The sequence below is a fragment of the Leuciscus leuciscus genome, assembly GCF_965113295.1.
Source record: "Leuciscus leuciscus genome assembly, chromosome: 3".
In the NCBI taxonomy this organism is placed as follows: Eukaryota; Metazoa; Chordata; class Actinopteri; order Cypriniformes; family Leuciscidae; genus Leuciscus; species Leuciscus leuciscus.
This window is the reverse complement of record NC_138727.1, coordinates 50,548,071-50,573,941: the sequence shown is the minus strand read 5'-3', so window position 1 is coordinate 50,573,941 and position 25,871 is coordinate 50,548,071. Positions and strand designations below refer to the sequence as shown.

General features: G+C 43.6%; 1 protein-coding gene and 1 pseudogene across 2 annotated transcripts in view; one reads left to right on the top strand and one right to left on the bottom strand.

Annotated features, from left to right (window-relative positions):
• LOC309493629 (sialoadhesin-like) overlaps positions 1 to 25,871 on the bottom strand; it is a 343,044-nt gene that overhangs the window by 63,811 nt on the left and 253,362 nt on the right. Inside the window, exons 19-20 of the mRNA XM_082162774.1 lie at positions 24,325 to 24,672; positions 23,550 to 23,795 (exon numbers count right to left, since the gene is read on the bottom strand). Coding sequence (XP_082018900.1) covers positions 23,550 to 23,795; positions 24,325 to 24,672 — 594 coding nt within the window. The remainder of the gene's footprint in view (positions 1 to 23,549; positions 23,796 to 24,324; positions 24,673 to 25,871) is intronic.
• LOC309494701 (putative nuclease HARBI1) lies at positions 4,650 to 8,016 on the top strand (annotated as a pseudogene). The gene is made up of 2 exons: positions 4,650 to 4,794; positions 5,859 to 8,016. The product of its transcript is annotated as a putative nuclease HARBI1 (transcript).

Sequence of the window (25,871 nt, the reverse complement as noted above, 5' to 3'; positions counted from 1 at the left end):
TATGAATGATTGTGGTTGTAATGCTTATGATGACAAAATCATCATATTGCCTGTTCATTCGCTAAGGAATTAATTCTTATTCATTCAGAGTTTTATCCTCGATCAAAAGTGTTACATTAGCACCACTGTGAAACTACAGCAATAAATTACTATGACTCTTTTTTTAACACATCATGCATAAACCAAAAAAAAAACAGAGCAACACTATATTTTAGAAACACAGAGATAGCACAATTTAGCACATTAATCTCAACAATGGTGGCAATATTTCTTTTTTTATTATTATTATTCATGCAGCAGTGCATGCTGGGAGTTTTATATTATCCTGGAACCCAGCATGCATTGCGACATGAAACTTTTCACCATTGTTGAGATTCATATGCTGATTGTTGATATCTGTGTGTGTCTGAACCAAGTAGGAGTAAAATAAAATTGAATGCACTATATAATTGTTATTTTTCAGAAGACCTAATTATAGAAATATTGATTTCATTTTGTAGATACACAGATTTATGCTAAATATGACATACCCATAATTTCAATTAATATATACAGGAAAAATCTGAAAATCAGATAGTCTAAGATGATTGTGACATCACCACAAAAGAACAAAAACACCTGATCATCTTGCTCTTGACTTTTTCTTGCCATAACAAATGTGTTTTATAAACTCACTGATACAGCAGCCAGAGAGAGATGAAAGGTAAGAAGTCCAGGGACAAGAGACCAACTAAAGCAAATACTGATCTCCATCATGGTGACAACAAATTTTATTATTAACTAAATCTCGGTTAATTCTCAACAATAACTTTTGTACATGTATGAAAGAAATAATCATAAACTGGTTTGTAAACTGGTTTCACACTCAGTGTTACTGGAAGTCAGTTGTAGTTCTTGTGTTTCTCTTTTTTCTGTTCTTGTTTCTCTGTCCTTCAGTGATTCTGCTTATGTGTTCATCAGTTTCTCAATTCACTCACTTCTTTTCATTCACTCTGTCAAGTGGACTATATTAGTGAACTAATGTAGGGAATAGTGAATGAGGGTATAGGGTGTGATTGGGAAAACAGCCTCTGAGTGTCGATTTGGAGCACTGTTCATTTACAGTATATTCCTGTAGGCTATTTTTGTTTTCTAGGGTATATTACTGTTTTAATGGAAAATGGTATGATACTGTCTGAATTACGGCTTTTTTTACAGCAAGGGTTAACAGTGTAGGCTACAAAACCTGTTACAAGAGGACAGTGGCGGTTCTACATTGAATTACACCCTGGGCGAGACCCCCATCGAGCGCTAAAAAAATTATTTCCCCAGAAAACAAGACTTAACATCTTATGTCATTTTACCACTTTGTTAAAATAACGTTATACATCTTTATTTAAGAAATGTTTGATATTTGGACTGGAAACAAGACAACATTTTTTTGCAGTGTAATAACTGAACTTGTAACAGTTTGGTTGCAAAGAACAATATTATGGTGAAATTAGATCTCGTGTTTGAGTTAAAACCGAATTATTGTTAAGCATAGCAAGAATCATAGCAAAAAGGCTAACAAATAGGAGTTATACCCATAGACAGTATAAGAAATGGACAGAGTCATCTCATTGCAACTCAATTGAGGCAAGTGAAGCCCATTTTCAGCGATTTTTTAGGACTTCCGTTCCTGACGCGCAGACTCAAACTGAGCTTGACGACGTAGATGTGAAGTGAGCAACCCGTCTGTCTTCTAGTGGCTGTGGCATGAGAAATCTGAATCATTCCCTTCCGAATCTTGCAGAGACGGAGATCGTGAGTAGGAGGTGTCCATGAGCTAGGAGCAGGAGAAACTTTTGCTAGGTATTCTGATTAATTATTTTGTCATTTTGCCTCCACGTCTCCCCGATTGTCCGCGAGCTTCTCCTCCCGTCAATACGGTAATCTCTCTACTATGCGACAGAGAGTCGCGTGGTTATGACGCAATCGTTAGCCTACTTTTACAAAAACTGTTTTTACGGGGCCATAACGTAAGATACAAGGTAATGGAGCATTTTATACATTGTCGTGTTTCTTTAGAAATAAATAATGGACAAATGGAGTCTTCAAACGCCTCAGATGTAAAGTTATTCGCTGTCAAAGTGATAAGATGGTGGCACGCGGCCGGCTTCAACTTCCGGTCGACTTCCTTCCCGCTTGGTTATACCCACCAATTAATATTGCCCCTTCATTCATGACATGGATACCGTAATCATACAGAGAAAACATAGTTGCATACCTCTATCTTTCGCTCGTTTCTAAATTGGGCACCTGATGGCTTTGACCTTTCTTGTCCATCTGCACTCGACATCGACAATCAACAGATTTCCCCTGATCCCCCCATTACCAACTGTCACTCACGAGTCACGATCAGAAGTCAAGACTAAACCAATTCACCTTGGTGGTGGTGATCAAGTAATCGTTTTGTATTACCTATTTTTATTAGCCATTCAGACCATTCAGAAAAACAAAAATGTGCAGGAAATGGAGGTCTGTATTTATTTCATTTATGAATGAAATGTGCGTTATTTGGAAGAAAATCGAGGTGTGACTGACTTAGATACTTAGATAACTAGATAATTTTACTGCTAAGATTGTTAAATTAACAGATATTGTAATAAAAAAAAAATATTGCCTGTCCGTATGGGAGTTAAGGCATATAAACTAATGCAGATAAATCACACAAGCATTCTTCTTCATATTTCCCCTTCTCAAACAAACACGGCATCTTCTCAGCAAGCAGGGGCGCCTGCAGCTGCAGGGGGCGCAAATTTGCCAATTCCCCACACACTGAAATGATAGATAATAGAAAACCTATTTTTTTAACCTAAACCTAAAAAATATTTTTTTTTTCTGATCGTGCCGGCGGCGCCGCCCTCACATCCAAGAGGATGTGAAAGAAATGGAACGGGCAGACTGGTATTAACAGTTTGAAACCGTGCGGGAGATTTAATGGGTCTCTGGATTTCCTTTACTTGTTTGCAAGAGAAATAAATCAAGTTTATGGAAACAGGCGTCTACTTCCTCCACGGAAATATGGTCACTACAATATGTTAGTATTCTGTATTAAGAAGTGACTGATTCATCTGTGAGTGTACACATTTGTACTTCTACTAATGTAATATGTTTTTTGTTATTTTAGACTAATATTTAATACACTTTGGAAAGAAGCACCAGTCTCCTCATTATTTGTGTCCTGACCGACACCCAGTGTATAGGCTACTGCTAACAAGTAGACTGATAGCAACACCGCAGGAGAAATGCCAGCACAGGCATTCAGTATCCGTAGTTTCAGGTGCTGCACATCTCGTATCTTCACACCATAGACAATTGCCTTCAAATGACCCCAAAGATAAAAGTCTAAGGGGGTCAGCTCGGGAGACCTTGGGGGCCATTCAGTGTGTGAAGAGTGGGAGAACAGGGTTGCACTGACAATCCAACACAATGGGCAGCACATTGAACACATTTTATAAGTGGTCAGAAACTAGTAAATAACTCATGAACGAATAAAGTTACGTTGAAACCAAGCACACCATTGTTTTTCTTGTGACATTACCAATAAGTTTGATGTGTCACATGGCCCTCTTCCTATTGAAAAAACAAAAGTTGTATCCAAGATGGCCGACTTCTAAATGGCCACCATGGTCACCACCCATCTTGAGGAGTTTGCCCCCTCACATATACTAATGTGCCACAAACAGGACTTTAATATCACTAACCATTCCCATGTTATTACGGTGTATCCATATAAATGGCCCACCCTGTATATGTGATCAGGTATGATACTGCATGTGTAATATAATGCAGCATTAACACACATTTATGGAGATATATATAATGTAATATATTTCCTATACCTGTATCTTATATTTATTTACATTATAAACGTTCCATATTTTCAAGCTATTTAACAACAGCACACCTGCATGTACTAAAGTATTTAGTAAAGAGACTATCACTGTGCAGAAACATGACTTTTAAATTATTATAATAGTCACATATTTTCAGCCAATCATCAATGTCAGCACAGGCTCTACTCTTCAGCACAATGGTCACCCCTAAATCTCACACATACCAGAAAACCTTTAAAATGTCAAAATAATAGAGCATTAAACACTAACAGATCTCCACCTATATTAATATTGAGCAAAACACATTAAATAACACATTAACATTTACTCTCCTTTAACAGTCAGAAGCAAAGCATGCTGGGAACAAGAAATCTGTTGTAACTAATAACGTGTGTGTGTGTGTGTGTGTGTGTGTGTGTGTGTGTGTGTGTGTATGTATATATATATATATATATATATATATATATATATATATAAAACATACATTCACATTTATATGTGCAATGCAATACATGTACACAATAAAGGATAAAACTTTGTGAATATTACATGTAATGCTATTTTTTTCTTAATTTATACATATTTTATATGTATTAATATATAGCCATACATGGCCAATGCATATATTGCAGTATTTTGAACAATATAAGCATATATGGAAATGTATTATGTAATATATGGCATTATATTTTGCAGTATATTCCCATATATTTTTGTTCCGCAAGGTGAGACACCACGGCAATCAGAATCACACCCACCAGATTCACTGCAAATAATGACACAGCAATAATGACAACCCTTGGTGAAGTAAAGCCTGTGCCGCAGAGAAACAGCCGCTTCAGGAAGCGCTCAGCTCCTACAAAGAGAGGAACAAGAAGAAACAGAAAATCAAGAACAGCACAATTTGAGCGTTCCAAAACAAAGCCAAAGAGCGGTAACTGGTGTTACGGTGTTCTGCCTTTGTTTCTCATGGGCTTTTGGAAGTTACTGTTAAGACAACTCATTATTTTCTCGAAAAAACTACGGAATTGATTCAAGATACTTATCCACATGATAAAGGAGGTCTTGAATGTGCCAAAAATATAAATAACTCATTTTCGACCAAAAACGAAGTTACAGTCTTTTGCCTTTGCACGGCAGTGTGTGCCTCTGACGTGAGTTCACGTTGTGTAACAGCGCAACGCAACGTCAGAACATAGGCTCACTATTGGCCGACGTTGGTCATGTGTGTGATGCTGGCCAATGGTGAGCCTACGTTCTGACGTTGTGCTGTTACACTACGTGAACTCACGTCAGAGGCCCACACAGAACAAAATTAATAGTTGAATAAAGTCGTTATTTTTGTTGTTTTTTGCACACAAAAAGTATTCTCGTCGCTTGATAAATGTATGGTTGAGCCACTGTAGTCATTTGGACTATTTTAAACATTGTCTTTACTAACTTCAAAAATATCAAAAATATCTTAATCTGTGTTCCTAAGATGAACGAAAGTCTTACGGGGTTGGAACAACATGAGGGTGAGTAATTACTGACACAATTTTCATTTTTGGGTGAACTAACCCTTTAAGGAGACTGGTCTCACTCAGCCTGCCCTAACGCATGACCAGAGGACCGTGATCCAGTGACGTAATACTCACGACGGCACATACAGAGATCATAGAGGAGCTTCTCTAGTGGCTATAACAGCAACAGCTGGAGCTCCGACCTGGGGCCGGTTTCACAAAGCTATTTTAGACCGGTCTATAGTGTTAGACAAGTCTAAAATTTGCTCATAGACTAGTCTAATGCAAGTTAGACTGTTTCACAAAAATAAAGACTGACTTAATTTAGACCAAAAAAATTTGACACCTTACCCCCAGGCTAACTTAGGTCTAAGACTCGATGTTACCTTGGCAACCAGCAGTAACAATCAGTTACATTACAAACAGCCAAAAGAAAAGGGAAAATGGCTCATAATTTGTGGTTTGCTGACGACATTATGGAGAGAGCTATGAGAAGGGAAAGGGTTTTTAGGGACCGCAGTAACCTACTGGAAATTCATCGGTCGGTTTCGTTTGCCCAAGGAAGCTATACTGAGTCTGACAGATGAATTAGTTGAAGTACTGAGCCCTGCCACTTCAAGAAGCCACAGCATCCCAGCAGTGCTACAGGTTTGCACTGCGTTGAGATTTTATGCAACAGGAACTTTTCTGAATGCTGTTGGTGACACAGTGGGTCTCAGCAAAGCTTCTGTGTCAGGGGTGGTATACAGGGTATCAAGAACACTTTCAAATAAGCTCCCTCAGTTTCCAAACCAACTGGCTGAGCTGAACAAAGTCAAAAGAGGGTTCTTCAGCATAGCAAGATTTCCCATTTGTTGGAGCAATTGATGGAACACAGGTCAGAATCCAGGCTCCAACAGCTCATGAACATTAGTTTGTGAATAGAAAAGGATATCACAGCCTAAACATTCAGGCTGTTTGTGATTCTGATCTCCGGTTCCTCAACTGTGTGGCTCGCTGGCCTGGATCAATTCATGACTCTCGAATTCTTCAAAATTCTCAACTTTGCCTTGCATTTGAGCAAGGCATTATCGATGGAGTCCTGTTGGGGGACTCTGGCTACCCTCTAAAACCTTGGCTCCTTACACCCTTCCTGAATCCTACTACACCTGCATAGAGAAACTACAACACAGCACACTGTTCAACTCGTAACACTGTAGAGCGGGCATTTGGTGTAATGAAGAGGCGTTTCCATTGTCTACATGGGGAATTGTGAATGGCACCTGACAGAGTGTGTAACATCATCTGTGCGACTGCTGTGCTGCATAACATAGCGAGGTAGGCCTACCTGAAAACAAACTATTTAAATTGCTAGCCATTTTCAATAGGCCTAATTGAATTACTATTTACCACATGCTACAACTATAATCAAAATTGTTTACTTCATTAATCATTAGGGATCTCCGGCTACCTGACCCTGAAGGAGAGGATATCAGAGATGACAATCACAATGAACTGGAGTAGAGAGAAGATTTAGAGGAGCAGAATGGAACTGGTCGATATGTGCGTCAGATGTATGTTGACAGGATTTTCAATGTCTGAAACAACAACAAAAATTACATTAAAGGTGGGCCACCATGTTGCCTGTCTTTACCTATTAGGCTGTTCAAACTCTTAACCAATTATCTCACAAAACAAGTGACATACTGTTCATTCAATAAATTATTCCAAGAAATTATATAGCACTTAAGTCTCTTTCATTCATATCAAAATCCTCAAGGTTATTAAAAGTACAACATATTTAAACAAACTGTAAACCAATGTAAAACTAATAAGGCAGTGAGGTATTTTATTTAAGACTCTTCATCTCCCGTCCCTCCCGTCTCTCACCCGGCTCCTCCTCCACTGCCTCGCTTCGGTCCCAAGTCAAAGACAGGGTCACTAAAAATAAGTACAGACATAACATTACCTTACTTGCTTCATGAATCTGATTCCTACATTATATATATTGCAGACCTAGAACATAGGTTCCTTGTATTATAGGCTGAGTCATTACGTTGTTCACGTTTATTTGCTGGCTAGCAAGCTTACCGGTTGACATTAGCATACATCAACTTGACTTAATTAGCATCAAATCGACGGCAATGAAGCAAAAGTAAAAAACAAACTGATTTCTTTAAAACAATCAGCCACTGTTACCTGTATTCTCCTCTTGCCTGTCTGGCTCTTCCTCTTGACAAGGCGGGGTGCTGCTGTCAGTGGCTGAGGGAACTCCGCCGGTAATGTCGATGTTGACGCCACACTCCACTTTCCCGTCCTCCGCTTATCCCCCAGAACATAGGCGACTGTCCACCATATATGTTCATCACCATTTCAGCGGTGTCTTTAAGTTTCTCTTGGGGTCCTCCTCCCGTTTTTGGATATTTCCTCTTAAATATTTCTTTTTTGGCATCTTGTACCATGTTTTTGTATCTTTTCTGTTCGTCTTTAACGCTCCGCTCAACGGTCGGATTAACGCTGTTAACTGTCGTAGCAATCTTTTTCCAAATTAAACATTTCTTGTTACTACATTTTCCGCTACATTTTCCAAGTAAAATGTCTTTGTAACTCTTACACTCCTCCAACAAACACATATTTTCCACTGGGGTAAACTGCACTGAGCGGTTGAATGCGCTTACTCGATCCGCCATGTTTTTTTTGTTTTGAAAATTGTCTTATTTTAACCAGAATGCATTGCAGTGTAGTACTACTTAAAGGTGCATTAAGCAACTTTTCATGTTAAAAATACCCGTTTTCTAACCCATACATGCTTAAACAATTGCCTGATGGGCTGAATGAGCCCTTCTCTGATCACTGAGATTGTCTCTATAATCCTGTAAAGTAAAATAAATAAGAGGGATTCGGGCCGGAATTTTAGACTTGGCGTGACGTCATGCGCGTTCACGGCACGCTCACCTGGCTGTCTGGCAGGTTTGTGTATTCGCCGCCATTCTCCGTAGAAGATGGATTCTAAGAGACCGGCTTGTAGTTCATTTCAAACACCAACGCAAACTCCACGTAAGATAAAAAAAAAGAAAACTTTTGTCCGTGAGCGTGCACACTTCTGGCTGCAGTTTCGCTTGCCGCCAGAGGGGGCATAGTTCTGCAAAAACTCAGAGACTTGCGCAATGCACCTTTAAGATAGTCAGAGTCTTAAGTGCTTTGTGCAACGGTCTGATATAGATGTCTATCTGAAGTCTGACTATCTACTATATCTAAGCCATAGTCAAAGTCTATCTTTGTGAAACCGGTCTCTGGCTTTGTCACACTGTGGTACCGCACAGACACACACCGAGACCAACAGCACTCCACACGCAACATCACACTCCATAGTACGAAGCCACTAAAGGTTTCAACCATGACGGACCCCAAGAGGAATAAACAACAGGCTTATACTGTAGTGGAGCAATAGCTCATTTACTGATTTTGATGTTTTACATATATCTCAAACATCACTACACATTGACTGGTTTGTCTGGAACTCGGGGGCAAATTCCAAACGCATATTTTCCTCCTTGAAGGGCACTTTGGGAAGGAAACATTTATGGGGGTTTTCCAAACGAAAGTGAACAACTGGATCCCTTCACAACGGGCCTCTAATTTTATCATTTATGGTCATGTGACCCAGTGTTACGTCCCTCCACTACATGTGGTGGCTCTGTTTCCTTTTCTAATGTTTGGCTGCTCTGCAGTATGTTTTCATTCGTTATTGTGTGCAGGTGTGATCTGTAACGAGTGGGCGGAGAGACACCCTTTAAAATCTCAGGCACTCAGAGACTTGTGTTCCGGCTACCACGCCTGTGATTTATCTTCCTGTGTTGTTTTTAATCTGTTGTAGTTAATCCTCTATCTTCTGTTTTGTTTGTAATTGACTCCATTGTTTAATAAACCCCCTAGACAAACGAGTCCAACTGACTTTGCGGTAATTGTATGTTGTGGCCAGTGTGCCTGATCATAACACCCAGCGAATACTCTTAATTCGTTTTAAAGCCAGATGGCGGGAGAGTTCGAGTTAATTAACAAACAGAGCAACTCAAGTTGTTTTGTTTTGTTCGAGACATAATTCACATATTTTGTCATGTTATGTTTAAATAAGTTTCATAGGTAAGAACTGTGTTAGTAATGTGCAGGGTCCAAAGATGACACAGCCCGTTTTAAAGTTGAGAGAAGAGAAATACTAGCCTGACTACGTCAGACTTCGTACTTCCGCTCAATTTCATTTCGCTTCTGTACTCAGTTTGAGACCGTGTCATAGCTTTCCGTTTTCCTCCGGCCTGAAAACAGCCGGCCAATCAACGAACAGAGGGCGGGCTGAGAGCCGTGACGTAGACGCTGATTGTACCGTGGATGCGTAGATTTACTTCACATAATCTGCAAAAGTCGTTCACAGCCATGTTCACTCTGGTATTTCGCTCGATTGTTTTGTTTTCACATCATACATATGTTTACAGTGGAAGTTAGATGCGGCTGAGCATGCGCATCAGTGATGCGCGGGTTGATCCGAAATGAGCGGGTGCCTGCGGTCACCCGCGGTTACCCGCGGTTACGAGTCATCCAAAAATATTTTTAATGATATTCGGGTCGCGGTCGGTCGGGTCGTTTGAAATAAAGATGCCAATTAAACCTTTGTAATTTATATAGTAGTATAGAGAGCATAAGCGGAGTGGAGCGGTGAGAATCTTCGCTCATCGCTCACGGAACTGTCCACCCCTCCGCTCCCCCGCTCAAAGCTACATCAGGCCGCTCCGCTCATTATCGCTCGATCAGCGCTCAACGCAGTTTGATCCGCGCTCCACTCAAATCGCCCCCCGCTCGCTCCAAAAAGGGGAAAAAAAATCTACATGTAGCCTATATCACTGTAGCTTAGACCACAGCCTTACCTCCTACAGAACTAATGAGCAACAACAACATTTTTCAAATAGAAATGTTGTATTTCAAATGACAAATTAGGCCTATGTAAGAAGGAATATAGCCTACACAAAGTCCTGTAAAATTAAACGAATAAATGGGCCTAATAATATGAATAACAATTATATAAACAAAAATATAGCCTACATAAAAATTTTACTATTAGGCCAGAATTTTGATAAGTTAACTTTTGTGCAACGCGCACGATTAAAATTTAAATGGGCTTATATCCATTGTACACACAAACTGCTGTAAAATAAAACGAATAAATGGGCCTAATAATATAAATATGAATAACAATTATATAAACAAAAATATAGCCTACATAAAAAATTTACTATTAGGCCAGAATTTTGATAAGTTAACTTTTGTGCAACGCGCACGATTAAAATTTAAATGGGCTTATATCCATTGTACACACAAACTGCTGTAAAATAAAACGAATAAATGGGCCTAATAATATAAATAAAATTTATATAAACAAAAATATAAAATAAATATACATAAACGTTTTAAAAGTAGGCCTAGGCTAAATTAACTATTAGGACAACATTCTTATAACTGAACTTGTGCGCAGCGCGCAGGATTAAAATTTAAATGGGCTTGTATCAATTGTTTGCATTTTACGCTGTATTTAATTTAGGCTACACTTTAAGTTACCGTATTCAATTTGCTAACCTTTTGCTTTCTTCCCAGCGTGTTCACATATCACACTGCATGTTTTCGAGAGATGTGTCTTTTTAGATTCCAAAATTAATCTTTAGGCCTACTGACTGAAACGATGTCGTTTTCTTCTACCACATAATAGTTAGTTTTACACCTGTATGACTTCTTATTTTCCTTTTTGAAGTAGCCTACTTTTTGAACTCCATTATTGAGCCGAGTTTTGACTGAAAATAGAATCCATCTTGCAGTCATCAACAGTAGACTGAGTCAGGCTTGACTGAGCATGCTTCAGAATCTTGGTGTGCGCGGAGCGAAATTGGAGCGGGAAATAGGGCGACGCTCCATCCTTTTAAAAATGCCGCTCTGCGTTCTGTCCAAGATCCGCCCGCTTGCTCCCGCTCCACTCCGCTCACATGCAATTTTCTATGAAATACATAGGCCTACACTTTATTGGCTGAATAACTGGCGCGAAGATGACGCACGAGCTCAGTCTGCAGGTAGAGATGGAGGCGGCAAGAGAAAAGGTGAAGACTGGGGAGTGGAAGCTCCGCAAATACACAAACAGAAAGAGCAAAGTTGCCGAAATAATGAAAGATAATGACCAAAGTGCTGGCTTTGTCATGTGTATTTCTTGCTATGCATTTACTAGCCTACTTTTAAAAAATGCGGGTCAGGAAGCGGGTCGGGTACAATATTTTCTTTCTTTTTTTTTGCGGTCCGAGTTGCGGGCGGGTTAGTTGAAAACGTCGGTCGGGTCCGGGTTGTTTATACATTGACCCGCGCATCACTGATGCGCATAACACACGCCATAACCAAACGTTATGTGATTGGCTTACGGGTAACCAATGATTTTAAGCTTCAGACTAGCGCCCCCAGGCGGTAAAGAAAACGTTTTTCTATTACGGAACTCCAGACTCTCTCTACGAAGCAAAGCGAAGTAGCAGAGTCTGGTATTACCAGGCTAGAGAAATACACTCACCATTTGGAAATTGCTCTTGCTCTGAAAGTCATGAGGACTCAAATTTTCCCGCGCTGTGGGCGGAGCAACGGCGTCGCGTCACAGGAGTTAATCTGATTGGTGTTTAGACTTCTACAGTCTCATTAATCCTGTTTGATTGATTATTGTTGCACCGTTGTGCACAATGATCTTTTTTTTTTTTGTTATTAACTATTAAAATGAATTGACTATTCTGGTTCACTGTGTTTATTTTGTCCAATTTCAGTTTTCTAATTCATCACTTATTTACTTGGCCTTTCATTATACAGTATACTTAATAAAACCTACAGGCAATGTTTATTAGTGTGACTAATATCCTCTAGATGGCAGTCTGGACACACACATGAAATATCAGTTATAATGATAAAATACACATCAGCAACGAGAGAAAAGTTTATTTGAGATGCTGGTCTTTTAAACACTACAGAAATCATTAGGATCCTCAATTAAAGATAAAGTAGAACAAAATACAGTCAACAGAGCAATCCATCATGACTGAGAAACTAGAGACTTTAATACAATCAGATACAGATTTTACTGCGTTTAACATGAAAATACTGCTTTTAAGGGCAATTATTAACATACATAAATACAATTTTGAATACTCCAGTGAAGCAGACACTAAACTATTGACTACATGTTATTGTGATGTAACTTTAAATATTTGAATCGTTATTGTGGTGTTACTAAAGTTTTCTCCTAAAATGCATTTGCTTATGCAGCACAAACATAAATATGCAGGCTAAAATATAGATTAGCAGGACTAATACAAAAACTCTTATAAGCTCAATGACAATATACACAGCTTAAGAAATCAGAATGTTATTGATAAAGTAATGATGTTTATGAGCTCATAATGATGGATTATCAGTTTGTGAGGAGTATCAGATGTATATTAGCAGTAATACAGTTTAATGTGGATCTGCTGAAGTCACTGCTAGAGTCTCATATTCAGAAGATCTGGACTGAAGCTCAAGAGCCGTGTAGGAGTCATCAGGAGCTCTGGACTGAACAGACTGTGAGAGACAGATCAACAACAGCCTGTTTATGTGTGGATCTGCTGAATCTGAGTGTAAAAGTGTGTAAAAGACATTTACTGACTGTGATTGTGCTGTAAACGTCAGATGTTCTGGACGCTGGATCCAGAGCTGTGTATGTATCATCACTCGCGTCAGCCGCCTATAGAGAAAGATTTATACACTTATATTGCTTCATACACACTGTTGTATTCATAGTTCAATGCAACAATACAATCACACTGTATTGCAGTTGTAGATGGAGGTGTGTGTTTGCCGACTCGCCTGCTTTTAATTCCCGTCTTCAGTTCCTCCTCCTCTCCTCTTCTTCCTCCTGAAAACAGAGAGAAAACTATTAAAAATATATATTAAAAAAGAAAAGGCTTGAAATAGTCAATTTACTTAAAAAATCTACCAAAATCAATCTCACATCTAGTGAAGTCTTTGATTCAGTGTGCAGATAAACTTAACTCACTTTATGAACACAATGATGATGATGATGATGATGAAGATCAATCCTCCACATCCTGCCACGATCCCAGAAACTGTGAGCAGAGCATCTCTCTGAACCCCTGAAACAAGATGATCATGAAGATCATTTCACACGTGAGACAGATGAAACTGAAAGAGTGTCTGATTATAGAAAATAGCTTTAACAGTGAGTGAAACAGACGCTGATCTCTGAGATCCATGTTTATTCTGAGCCTCACAGTAGAAGCGTCCACTGAAACTGGAGTTAAAGCTGGAGATGCTGAAACTCTGTCCAGATCCAACAGCTGAGGTTTCATTCTCCTTAAACCAGCTGAAGTTCAGAGCAGGAGGGTTTGAGTCACTGATGCAGTTCAGAGTCACTGAATCTCCCTCCACTATTACACCAGACGGACTGACCGACACTGAGACGTTCTGTGGAGGATCTACATGAAATATGTATAAAACATGAAAATAATTATTTTATTTCACTAGTCTGGCGCGTGCTCTGCTGCGATAACACAGTCTGTACCCTCCCACGAGTCAAGTCCGTGTCTATGTTTTTCTTTTTTCTTTTTTTGTCCTTGTGCAGCCCCACTCGGCTCCATGGTCCACAACATCGTCTTCTTGCTTCCGCAATTCGGTTGTTAAGTCGTGACGTAACCAATACTCTTTCCGGGTCCAAAGTCCAGGTCCTCTCTACCTACCTACCGCTTTCGCTAGTGTTTTGGTTATTATTGAGTGTTTTTACAATGCCGCAGTGCTGTGTCCCGTGTCCGAGCTAACTCACTTCAACCTCGTAAATCTTCTTTTTCATTGATGCCTGGACTCTACCCTTAATTATGCCACCTGAGTGATGAGCTACACTAACCACTCTGTGGGTGTTAAAGGAATTTAAACCCTTTTTGACCGCCAAGGGTGCCTCACTAAGAAGGACGTGATTGTAAATAAATGTACAGGTTCCACCATTGTTATTTCTGGACGAGAGGAGCGCTTGGACCCAAAACGTCACGCGTGACGTCAGACTTAACAATCGGATATAGACAAATGCTGAAGAGGGGAAAGCCAGCCTCCTACAGCATCACCCAGTGGTCAGAGGACGCAACTGCACATCTCCAGGGGTCATTTGCATGTACAAACTAGAGTATTTTTAATGGCCACCTGGATATAAAAACGGAGATAATAACGTACTCGGTTACTAACGTAACCTCGGTTCTCTCTAGAGAGGAAATGAGTACTGCGTAATATCTTACGCTAGGGGAAATCTCTTTTCCGCGAGATACTGAAGCCAAAAAATTATCCTTAATTTTGAAATAATGTAAAACGCGTTGCGGCAGCATGCAGACATAGGCGAGACAGCTCGCGCGCCTATTGGCTGCCCTGCGGCAACTGCAGCAGCCTATCGATAAGGCCCTATCGTGACGTCATCACCAATGGGGGCGCTTCGCGCCCCATACGTCACGTCCCGCCGAAACGGGCGTGGCCTGGGGCTATAAATATAGCATCGAAAGGCTAGCTTACCGGTTTTTCATCGCCGGAGCGAACCGGAGCGTGCGCAGGCACGGCAAGATACGCAGTACTCGTTTCCTCTCTAGAGAGAACCGAGGTTACGTTAGTAACCGAGTACGTTCTCTTACGAGAGGTACTCTCGTACTGCGTAATATCTTACGCTAGGGGAAACAGTGTAAAACGCCGTGCATGCTATGATCCAGCACCAAAGTCCCAAAGGCAGGTGCCCGGGCTCATGTAGTACATGATCATAAGTGACTCACAGAGAGCCCAGGAAGAGTGGCTAGAATAGCATCATTCCTGTAATGCAGCATCCTATAAGAACAGTTATAGTGATGGTATTTACTCAGTCAGGGCGACCCCGGCCTGGACTGATGAATATAGTGGGTCTTACACATTGCCCATAGAGCTGCACGATCTAAACGAGCGTTGCTCGCGCTATTTCGGTATTCTGGGTCGGACGTACTCGGGGCAGACAGTACCGATTTTTAGACTGAAAGCAGCTTAGCTTGCAGAGCGGGAACCTCTAGGTTATAAAACCTTATAAATGTAGACGGGGAGGCCCAGCCTGCCGCCATACAGATATCTTGCAAGGCAATCCCACTAGACCAAGCCCACGACGAGGCCACGCCTCTCGTGGAGTGCGCTCTGACACCTAATGGGCACTGCAAGCCCTTAGAGGTGTAAGCCAGCGCTATAGCATCGACTATCCATCTGGATAGGCTCTGTTTCGAAACGGCGAGTCCCTTAGAACGTCCGTAGAGTGAAACAAAGAGCTGCTCCGTCTGTCTGAAAACAGACGTGCGGGACACATAAGCCCTTAGCGCCCTGACTGGGCAAAGGAAGCTGGCGTCCTTCTCCTCGTTAGAGACCGGCAGGGCAGACAGGGAAATTACCTGGGCCCTGAACGGTGTATTGAGGGATTTAGGGACGTACCCGTGCCTTGGTTTGAGTATGACTTTCGAGTCATTTGGCCCAAACTCCATACACGTCGCGCTCACTGAGAGCGCTTGTAAGTCCCCTATGCGCTTCACTGAAGCGAGAGCCAGAAGAAACACCGTTTTGAAAGACAAGTGTTTGATATCTACTGACTGGATAGGCTCAAATGGGGCACCCTTCATGGCCTCCAAGACCGTAGAAAGGTCCCATATGGGGACTGAGGGAGGTCTGGGAGGATTTAACCTCTTAGCTCCTCTAAGGAACCGAATGACCAGATCGTTCCTTCCTAGTGACTGACCAAGCGTTGGTTTGGAAAACGCTGCTATAGCCGCCACATAGACTTTGAGCGTGGATGGGGCTCTGCCTTCATCCAGTAGCTCTTGTAGGAAGGAGAGAACCTCCGTCACTCCACAGTCCAGGGGTGAAAAGCCGCGTGCTGTGCACCAGCTGGAGAACACTGACCATTTTGAGGAATAGAGCCGTCTCGTAGAGGGAGCTCTAGCCTGCATGATCGTGTTTAACACTCCCTCTGGGATATCAGAGGGTACCCGTTGATGGCCCACGCATGTAGGGACCAAAGCTCCGGGCGAGGATGCCAGATCGAGCCCCTGGCTTGAGAGAGGAGGTCCCTCCTCACTGGTATTGGCCATGGGGCAGTGCTCGTCAGCTGCATAAGAACTGGGAACCAAGCCTGGTTCTTCCAGAACGGAGCAACCAGTAACACTGAGCATCTGCTTTCCCTGATCCGCTCTAATACCTGAGGTAGGAGCGTGATGGGGGGAAAGGCATAGAGCGGGCAGCGGGGCCAGACGTGGGCCAGCGCATCCCTGCTCTTTGAGAAAAATTCCGGGCAGTGAGCATTTTCTTGAGACGCAAACAGGTCTATCTTTGCTCTGCCGAATGTCTGCCACAGCAGTTGGACTGTCTGCGGATGCAGTGACCATTCTCCTGCTGGAACATTGTTCCTGGACAGTCTGTCTGGTCCCACATTCAGGTGGCCAGGCACATGCGCTGCTCTGAGCGAGCGCAAATTGTGCTGAGCCCATACCAGGAGGCGTTTCGCTAACCTGTATAGGTTTCGGGATGTGATGCCTCCCTGGCGATTTATGTAGGCTACCACTGACATGTTGTCCGAGCGGACCAAGACGTGGTGTCCTGCTATTTGGGGACGAAAGCGCCTCAGCGCGTTGTCGACTGCCATCATTTCCAGGCAGTTTATGTGCAGAAGCTTTTCCCGTTCTGACCACTGGCCGAAAAACGGTCTGCCCTCGAGCAGTGCTCCCCATCCCGAGGTGGAGGCGTCCGTGGACACCACCTTCACACTCGAGGAAGTCCCCAGGCTTACACCTGACTGGTACCAGTCGGTCGCTCTCCAGGGTATCAGTGCTGAGACGCATTCCTGATCGACCTTGAGACGAAAGAGACCTGAAGTCCATGCTCGACGCGGTACTCGCGCTTGTAGCCAGAACTGCAGTGGGCGCATGCGAAGCAGACCCAGCTGGAGAACTGTGGATGCTGCTGCCATGAGACCGAGCATCCTTTGAAACTTCTTTAGCGGGACTATAGTGCCGCGGCGGAAGGTTTCTGTCATGCGCTGAATAGTCAATCTGCGCTGTAGCGATATTTGAGCTGTCATTGACAGCGAGTCCAGTTCTGTGCCCAGAAAAGATATTCTCTGACTGGGAGACAGTGAACTTTTCGCCCAGTTGACTTTGAGACCCAGATTCTCGAGATGTTCGAGTAAAATGGTTCTGTGTTCTATGAGCTCCGTATGTGACTGAGCTAGAACCAGCCAATCGTCCAAGTAGTTCAAAACTCGCATTCCCCGAAGTTTCAGGGGAGCGAGGGCTGCGTCCATGCACTTCGTGAATGTACGGGGTGCTAGGGACAGGCCAAACGGTAGGACTGTGTATTGATAAGCCTGGCCCTCGAAGGCGAATCTCAAAAATCGCCTGTGACGTGACGCTATTTGTATTTGGAAATACGCGTCTTTCAGATCTATTGACACAAACCAGTCCCCGTGGCGAATTTGCGCGAGGATTTTCTTGGTTGTGAGCATTCTGAACCGGCGTTTTGAAAGCGCTATGTTCAGTTGTCTTAGATCTAGAATGGGTCTGAGACCCCCGTCTTTTTTCGGAACCAGAAAATATCTGCTGTATAGCCCCCCTTCGCTCTGAGCTTGAGATAAAGGCTCTATTGCCCCTTTGCTCAACAGTTTCGCAATTTCGGTACGAAGTACACTTGCTAATTCCTTTTCTACCGTGGTTTCGACTCGCACCGCACAACGGCGGGGACGTCGAGCGAACTGTAGCGAATAGCCTCTTTTTATAATGTTCAGCACCCATTCTGATACACCGGGAAGCTTTGCCCACGCATGTGCGTGCATAGCTAAGGGTTGAATGAGATCGGAGCTCTGGTCGTGACATAGTGGCGACCGGGGAGCTTCGGTATGCTGTATTATAGACACCGCATTTGCAGCGCTCGAGGCGGGGAGTGTTTTGATCACAGCGGGCGGTTCGCCCGCGCTCGGCTCTCTCACGGCAGGTAGCTGAGAGACGGCGAGCGTGGGGGAAACCGAGGGATTCGTCATGTCTGTGAGTGAATGTGGGCGCAGGACAGCGGGCACATTTGCACTGAAAACACCATCGACCTGAGTCGGTTGTATGTGTGTTGGTTTCGTTTTTACAGAAACCGAGAGACATGCAGCGTGTAGTGTTTGTGGGCACTGGGACGTGGGCACGTTCACTACATTCTGTGCGCAATCGTCATGAGTCGATTTTATGTGCGCGAGCCCTGTGGGGCGGGCTGTGTCTGTGTGTAGGAATGGGCACTGGGCAGTGGGCATTTTTACTACACTCATAACACCGTCGGCCGTGGCCGGAATACCAGAAAATACGCTCTTTACAGGATTTATCTGGGTCGCCGTGAAAACGGCGTTTGTGTACAGGCAAGCGGGTAATGCAACCGACTTGTTTACTGCAGAGTACACTGGAACAGTCGCATGTAATGGAACTGGACGAGCGGGAAGTTTTGGTGGAAACCCGGCCGCAGCGGGGCTTGAACACCGTCGTTTTCCTAAGCTGGCTAGGAAGACTTTGAGGCCTCGGGCTTCATCTCAACCTTCGGCCGAGTCCCACGCTGTGGGGGGCGGCGGCCGGCAGAGCGAGAGCGTGGTCTCTGGTCCCGGGCCTGTCGACGCTGTGAAGCGGCGGCGGGGGGCGGTGGCTGCGAGCTGCGAGCAGACGGCTGTTTAGAGCGGCCTGATGCGGAGCTAGAGCGCTTTGGCAAAAAGTGCTTCATGGCCTGCGACGTCTTTTGTACCTCAGCGAATCTGTCCGCGAAATCTTTGACGGACGATCCAAAGAGGCCAGTAGCAGAAACGGGGGCGTCGAGGAACACAGAGCGCTCCGAGTCCGGCATTTCTGAAAGCGTCAGCCAGAGGTGTCTCTCAGCAATGGTGAGAGAGGCCATGTTCCGCCCTATGGCCTGTGCAGCGGATTTCGTAGCGCGGAGAGCGAGGTCCGTAGCGCTCCTTAAATCCGCCACGTTGACTGCTTCCGTGCCTTCCTCGTCCAGCTTTCGGAGAAGGTTAGCTTGGAAGATCTGGAGAGTGGCCATAGTGTGTAGCGCTGATGCAGCCTGCCCAGCGGCGGTGTAAGCGCGACTGTGCAGGGTGGAAGTAGCGCGGCAGGCTTTTGAAGGTAGCGCCGTCTTAGTCCGCCGTCCAGCAGAGGGCGGGCAAAGATGGGCTGCTACTGCCTCCTCCACTAGAGGGAGAGCGAGGTATCCTCTGTCTTTGGCACCGTCCACCACGGAGAATGCCGCCGAAGCAGAGGAACGTAGCCTGGCTGAAAAAGGGGCGCTCCAAGACTTTGCCAGTTCTTCATGAAGCTCAGGAAGAAACGGGGCGGGTCTTGAGGGCGTGGAAACGCGGTCCCCTTGCAGAAAACAGCCGTCCAGACGGTTGCGTGTAGGCTCGGCGGGCGCGGATCACTCGAGGCCGAGGCTCTCTGTGGCCTGTGTGAGCAGACGCATCAGCTCAGCTTCAATGCTGTCCCGTTTTCCTGACGACTCGCGGGCAGAAGAAGGGCCGAGGTCCACAGAGCTCGCCCAATCCTCGCTGTCCGAAGCCAGGATAGAGCAGTTGTCCTCCTCGAAAACTGCCGCTTCTTCCTTGTCATCTCCGGCGGAAGCGGCGGCCAGCGGCGGCCACTGTCCGGGAGTGAGAGACTCGAGAGAAGCAGACGGCGAAGCTGGCAGGCGCACCGGCGAGCTTTTCTCGGTGGGAGGCTCAGGGATCCGCTGAGCACGGCGCTTTTTACGGCGCGGCGTCGAAGCGGGAGGTGCAGGCTCGTGGAAAGTTGCCATGCGAGTCCTCAGAGTCGCCATAGGCATAAGCTCGCAGTGAGGGCATCCGCCGTCAGCGAGCGCTAGAGCCGCATGTCCTTCACCCAGGCAGGAAACGCAGATGACATGGTGGTCCCCGTCGCTGAGTGGGGCTCGGCACGAGCCACAGGATGGACGAGACATCTTGAAAAAGACGCTCTGCTCTTTTAGAAAAGGAGTGTGAGTCGCGGCGGCGAACACACACAATGCAATAAAAGGATATAACGCCGGATAGCGTAGCAGGAACGGTGGTTGAAGGCGGCGCGGCCAGCGACTCCAGGTACCGAACTCGTCCCGCTGAAATGCTGTTTCCACGGCGCGGCTTCTTCTCTCTGGATCCAGCGATGCGTGAGCTCCGCTGAAGAGATGAAAAATCGGTAAGCTAGCCTTTCGATGCTATATTTATAGCCCCAGGCCACGCCCGTTTCGGCGGGACGTGACGTATGGGGCGCGAAGCGCCCCCATTGGTGATGACGTCACGATAGGGCCTTATCGATAGGCTGCTGTAGTTGCCGCAGGGCAGCCAATAGGCGCGCAAGCTGTCTCGCCTATGTCTGCATGCTGCCGCAACGCGTTTTACATTATTTCAAAATTAAGGATAATTTTTTGGCTTCAGTATCTCGCGGAAAAGAGATTTCCCCTAGCGTAAGATATTACGCAGTACGAGAGTACCTCTCGTAAGAGAACTGATTACATCAAGTTTTGTGTGGCAACCAGCATTCCAGTCAAAACTGTTCAAAAAAAACAGTCCACCAAAAAAAAATCTAACTCAAGAAGAAACAAGACATTAACCGCCTTGTGACAAATTTAATCAAAAAGGCAAAACTTGCATATAAGGACAAATTAGAAAAGGATTTCAGTAGCATGAACACCAGACAGGCCTTTCAGAAAATGAAACCGCTCACTGGAACCACTTCGAAAAGCCAGCATTCCTACATCTACTGATCTCAGCTCATTCACCAAAGACCTGAACAAATTTAATGGCAGGTTTGACACCCTGAACTGCACCACTGAATGTGAAAGACTGCTCAGGAGCCTACCCACCCCTGAACAGCCAAACATCGTCCCTCTAACGGTGGGAGACGTCCACCAGCAGCTCAGGAGCTGCTATACTGGCAAGGCCCTGATGGGATCACTGGGAGGCTGCTTAAGAACTGAGCCCTGGAGCTCTCTCCTGTTCTCCATTCACTCTTCAAAGAGCCACCTCTCTTCATCCGGTGGATCTATAATTTTCTCAGGATAAAAGCGTCTGCTAAATGATTAAATGTAAATGTAAAACAAAGGAACTTATCCTGGGCACATGTCAAAAACTCTCCACCCCTCACTGCCCTATATCCATCAATTGCCAGTCAGTGGAAATTGTGGACAGTTTCAGGTACCCAGGCATTATTTTGGACAATAAATTGAGTTTTGACCATCACATCACAGACATTCATAGACGCTGCCAACAGAGACTATCTGTCATCTGTAAACTCAGGACTCTCTCAGTCAAACCACACCTCCTGCTTCTCTTGTACCATAGTATCATTGAACCCATCCTCCTCCACTATGCTCTCTCTCACCAATAGAAACAAGCTCCTCAAAATCACAAACACTTCCTCAAAAATAATTGGCCTTCCCACTCCCAACTTGTTGTCTCTCATTGACACTGCAAACATTCGTAGAGCAAACACCATAATACAAAACCCCAGCCACCCTGTCAACTCATGTTTCACCCTTCTTCCCTCAGGCCGCAGATACAGACAGCTACCCCATTAAACATCACGCCTGGGGAAAAGTTTTGTACTCTCAGCTATAAGAGCGTTGAATTCACAGAATGCGGAATTGTGTGTGTGTGTGTGTGTGTGTGTGTGTGTGTGTGTGTGTGTGTGTGTGTGTGTGTGTGTGTGTGTGTGTGTGTGTGATATCTATTTAAGTGTACAAAAATACGTGTATTCTGTGTAGTATGTGCATATTATGCTTGTTGAAGGTTCCTGGTCTGTGAAAACAAATTCCCTCTATCGAGGACATTAAAGAATTAATTTGAATCTGAATCTATTTATGCCATGACCTTCCATTATCATTATTATATTACTGAAGTCTATCTGTAAGTAGAAATCAAAATAGTGATGAAAAATTTGCAAATCTACATCTGAACTGGTGCAAAGTCAATAAAACAATATAATATTTACAGATATATCAACTCAAGAGTCATAAAAAGATCACTATACAGATTCATGATTTACATTCATTTTGCGTATTAATAAATTAATATGAATAAATCATGTTTAATACACAAAAATGTCATGCAGTCTACATGATCGGGCCTGAAATAATCAAACAAATCTGAATAATCTGTGAACTATATCACTAATATTAATTTATATGTTATTAACATGTACCATAAGACATCCACAACCAGACAGAGAAATGTGTCGGTTCACGCACCATTGCTCAAACACATTCCATTCCAAAAATGTTGGGACTCAAAAATTCCTTCCACGTTTTCTGGTGAGCATCGTTCATTTTTACCACGCATGCGCACCAGTTATGTGCATACATGGATATAGACAACTCCTGTATTGCAGATATGCTGTCCGAAGCAAGCATGTCAACCAACTCAGTGATTTATGTAATATAGACACAGCTCGCAACTATTCCCTGAATAGAATGGGAACATATGTGAAAAAAAAAAAAAAAAAAAATCACCTCATGAACGAGCGTTTTGTTTTGCTGTTTTTCTTCCTTTCTTTCTTCTCTTTTTTTACACTCTCATGACGGAATGAGCCAACGATGGCTCTGTAATGTCCAGTTTATAAAATCAAACAAAAGTGTGAAGCGAAGCCTAAGTTAACTTGTTGCTGCACAAATGTCTTGAACTGAATTCCCTTAAGTAGTGTCCATGAGGAAGATGTAAATGTACCCTTCCGAAGGACCGAGACCCATTCTATTATAACCTAATATAAATGAACCAACAAAGCATGAAGTTCACTAACCCGCTTCATGGACAAAAGAGCCAATAATAAAGCAACCTTTAGCGAAAGGAGCTTTAAATCAATACTCCCTATGGGCTCAAAAGGGGTCTAAGGACCACAGACAGATCCCACGGCGGAATCAGCGACTTTAAAACCCTGTTCAGAAGCCGCACACCTCTCATAAACCTGCATACGAGTGGATGTTGACTTATAGTGTCTCTGTCAATCCCCACATGGCACACAGAAATCGCGGCAAGATATACCTTTATTGTGGAAAAGGATCTGCCCTTGTCTGAAAACTCCTGCAGAACCCAATAAGTACTCACATTCAACATTAAGATGAACAGCAGGAGAGATCAGATGATGAAGTCCTGTAACGCCACAACTGTAGTTTCCTTCATCAGAACGACTGACTGACCGCAGATGAAGCTGATTCACTGTTCCATCAGTTATTCTCTGTGTGTTTCTGTACCAGATGAATGTTGTTTGTTCAGGCAGAGAGCAGCTGCTTTTACATGTCAGAGTGACTGAATCTCCCTCTTTCACTCTCTGCTGTGTCTCCACCTGCAGGTCTGACACAACAACAACAACAACATCAACAACAACAACATCAACAACAACATCAACAACATCAACAACAACAACAACATCATCATCATCAAAAACAACAACATCAACAACAACATCAACAACAACAACATCATCATCATCATCAACAACAACAACAACAACATCAACAACATCAACAACAACAACAACAACAACAACAACATCAACAACATCATCATCATCATCAACAACAACAACAACAACAACAACAACAACAACAACAACAACATCAACAACAACATCATCATCATCATCAACAACAACAACAACAACAACAACAACAACAACAACATCAACAACAACAACAACAACAACAGATTCACTGTCATCACATCATCAGCATCATGGTGATTATACCACAACAATAATATTAAAACACTAAACTGAAGCAGTTATATAATAAACATGATGTTTCTGTGGCACAGATGGTAGTTTATTCAAAAGCTAATAAAATGTTTCTGTGTTTTATTTCTGAGTGTTCACTAGTTTTACCTGTGACATCAAGCCAAGATCCAGGAATCACTGTCCATCTTTTATACTCATGATGATCTGTAATTCTGCAGTAGTAGATGTGTTTATCAGCTTCTGTTACATTCATCAAACTGATGCTGGAAGTGTTTATATTTCCACTCAAACACTGAACTCTTCCTCTCTTCTGTAGATCTGAACACAGATCAGGTGATTCTCCATCAGTTACAACAGGTTTAGTCCAGAAACCTTCTACGAGTTTATAACTCTGAGGATATGTTAAAGTACAGGATATTGTCACTGTTGATCCCTTTAATGCACAAACATATGAAGGGCTGTAATTCACTCCCCGATCCTGCAGACCATCAACCCCTGAAACACAGAAATGAGGAAAATAATTAAAGAGACTTTCAGCAACAAACACAGACATTTTGTTTTCTTCTGCACTGTTCATAACACACTATCAAAGATTTCAGTTGGTGTTTATTAGGGATGTTCCTGAAGCCGAATACTATGTTCGGAAAGGAAATGACGCATTCTACGGAGTCCCTAAAGGGACATGATGATGGAGAAATATACGAGATGGGAGGAAAAAATATTTTTCAATGCTTTTGCATTCTCTCGTAATTATATTTGTTAATTATATTGTGTATAATTTGCGGGCATCATGGAGCCACTATCGATATGCTAAATATTGAAATGTTTTTTGAATGAACGCTTGTTGCTTTCTCATTCACGATCACGAGTAACGTTACTCTGTTCATAGGGAGCGTCGGCACTCCAGGCCCGGAGTCACGGGGGGCAAAAAGGGGAATTGCCCCATCAGACCTGATCTGATACTCTTCACCCCCGAAAGGAGATCGATTTGAAGCCTTTGAAGCGTACGACAACATCAGTATGATCAGAACTTTCCCTGCTGTCACGCTTTGGCTGACGCTGAGCCAGAGATGGACGCGCTCAGTGCTTTTCTTATCACAACTATTCAGTGATTTCAACCACATAAAGTTCATTTTAAGTTTCAGACATTATATAGATCAGGGGTCACCAAACTCGGTCCTGGAGGGCCGCTGTCCTGCAGAGTTTAGCTCCAACACACACGCTTGAAAGTTTCTAGTATGGCTAGTGAGACCCTGATTAGCTGGTTCAGGGGTGTTTAATTGGGGTTGGAGCGAATCTCTGCAGGACAGCGGCCCTCCAGGACCGAGTTTGGTGACGCCCAAGGCCGCATTAATGCACGGGCTTACCTGGGCTGAAGCCCAGGGGCCTCCCAAGTTCAGGGGTCTCCCATGTTCGGGTTCATGATGAGCTGAAAAGGTCATATTGTTTTAACTTGTCAGATTTTGTCGCTGTATGTCGCTAGTCGCTTGTGGACGTTGGTAGTGCTGTCGCTCTAATGTTATTGTTGTGGTGCGTTCACACCAAACGCGAATAGAGCGTCTGGCGCGAGTGATTTCAATGTCAATGCAAAGATGCGTTTACGCGCGTCTAGAGGTCCCGCGGCGCGAATGAGGCGGTAGACTGCTCGTCTGGCCACATCTATACAAAACACCATCACAAGTGATATTATACAA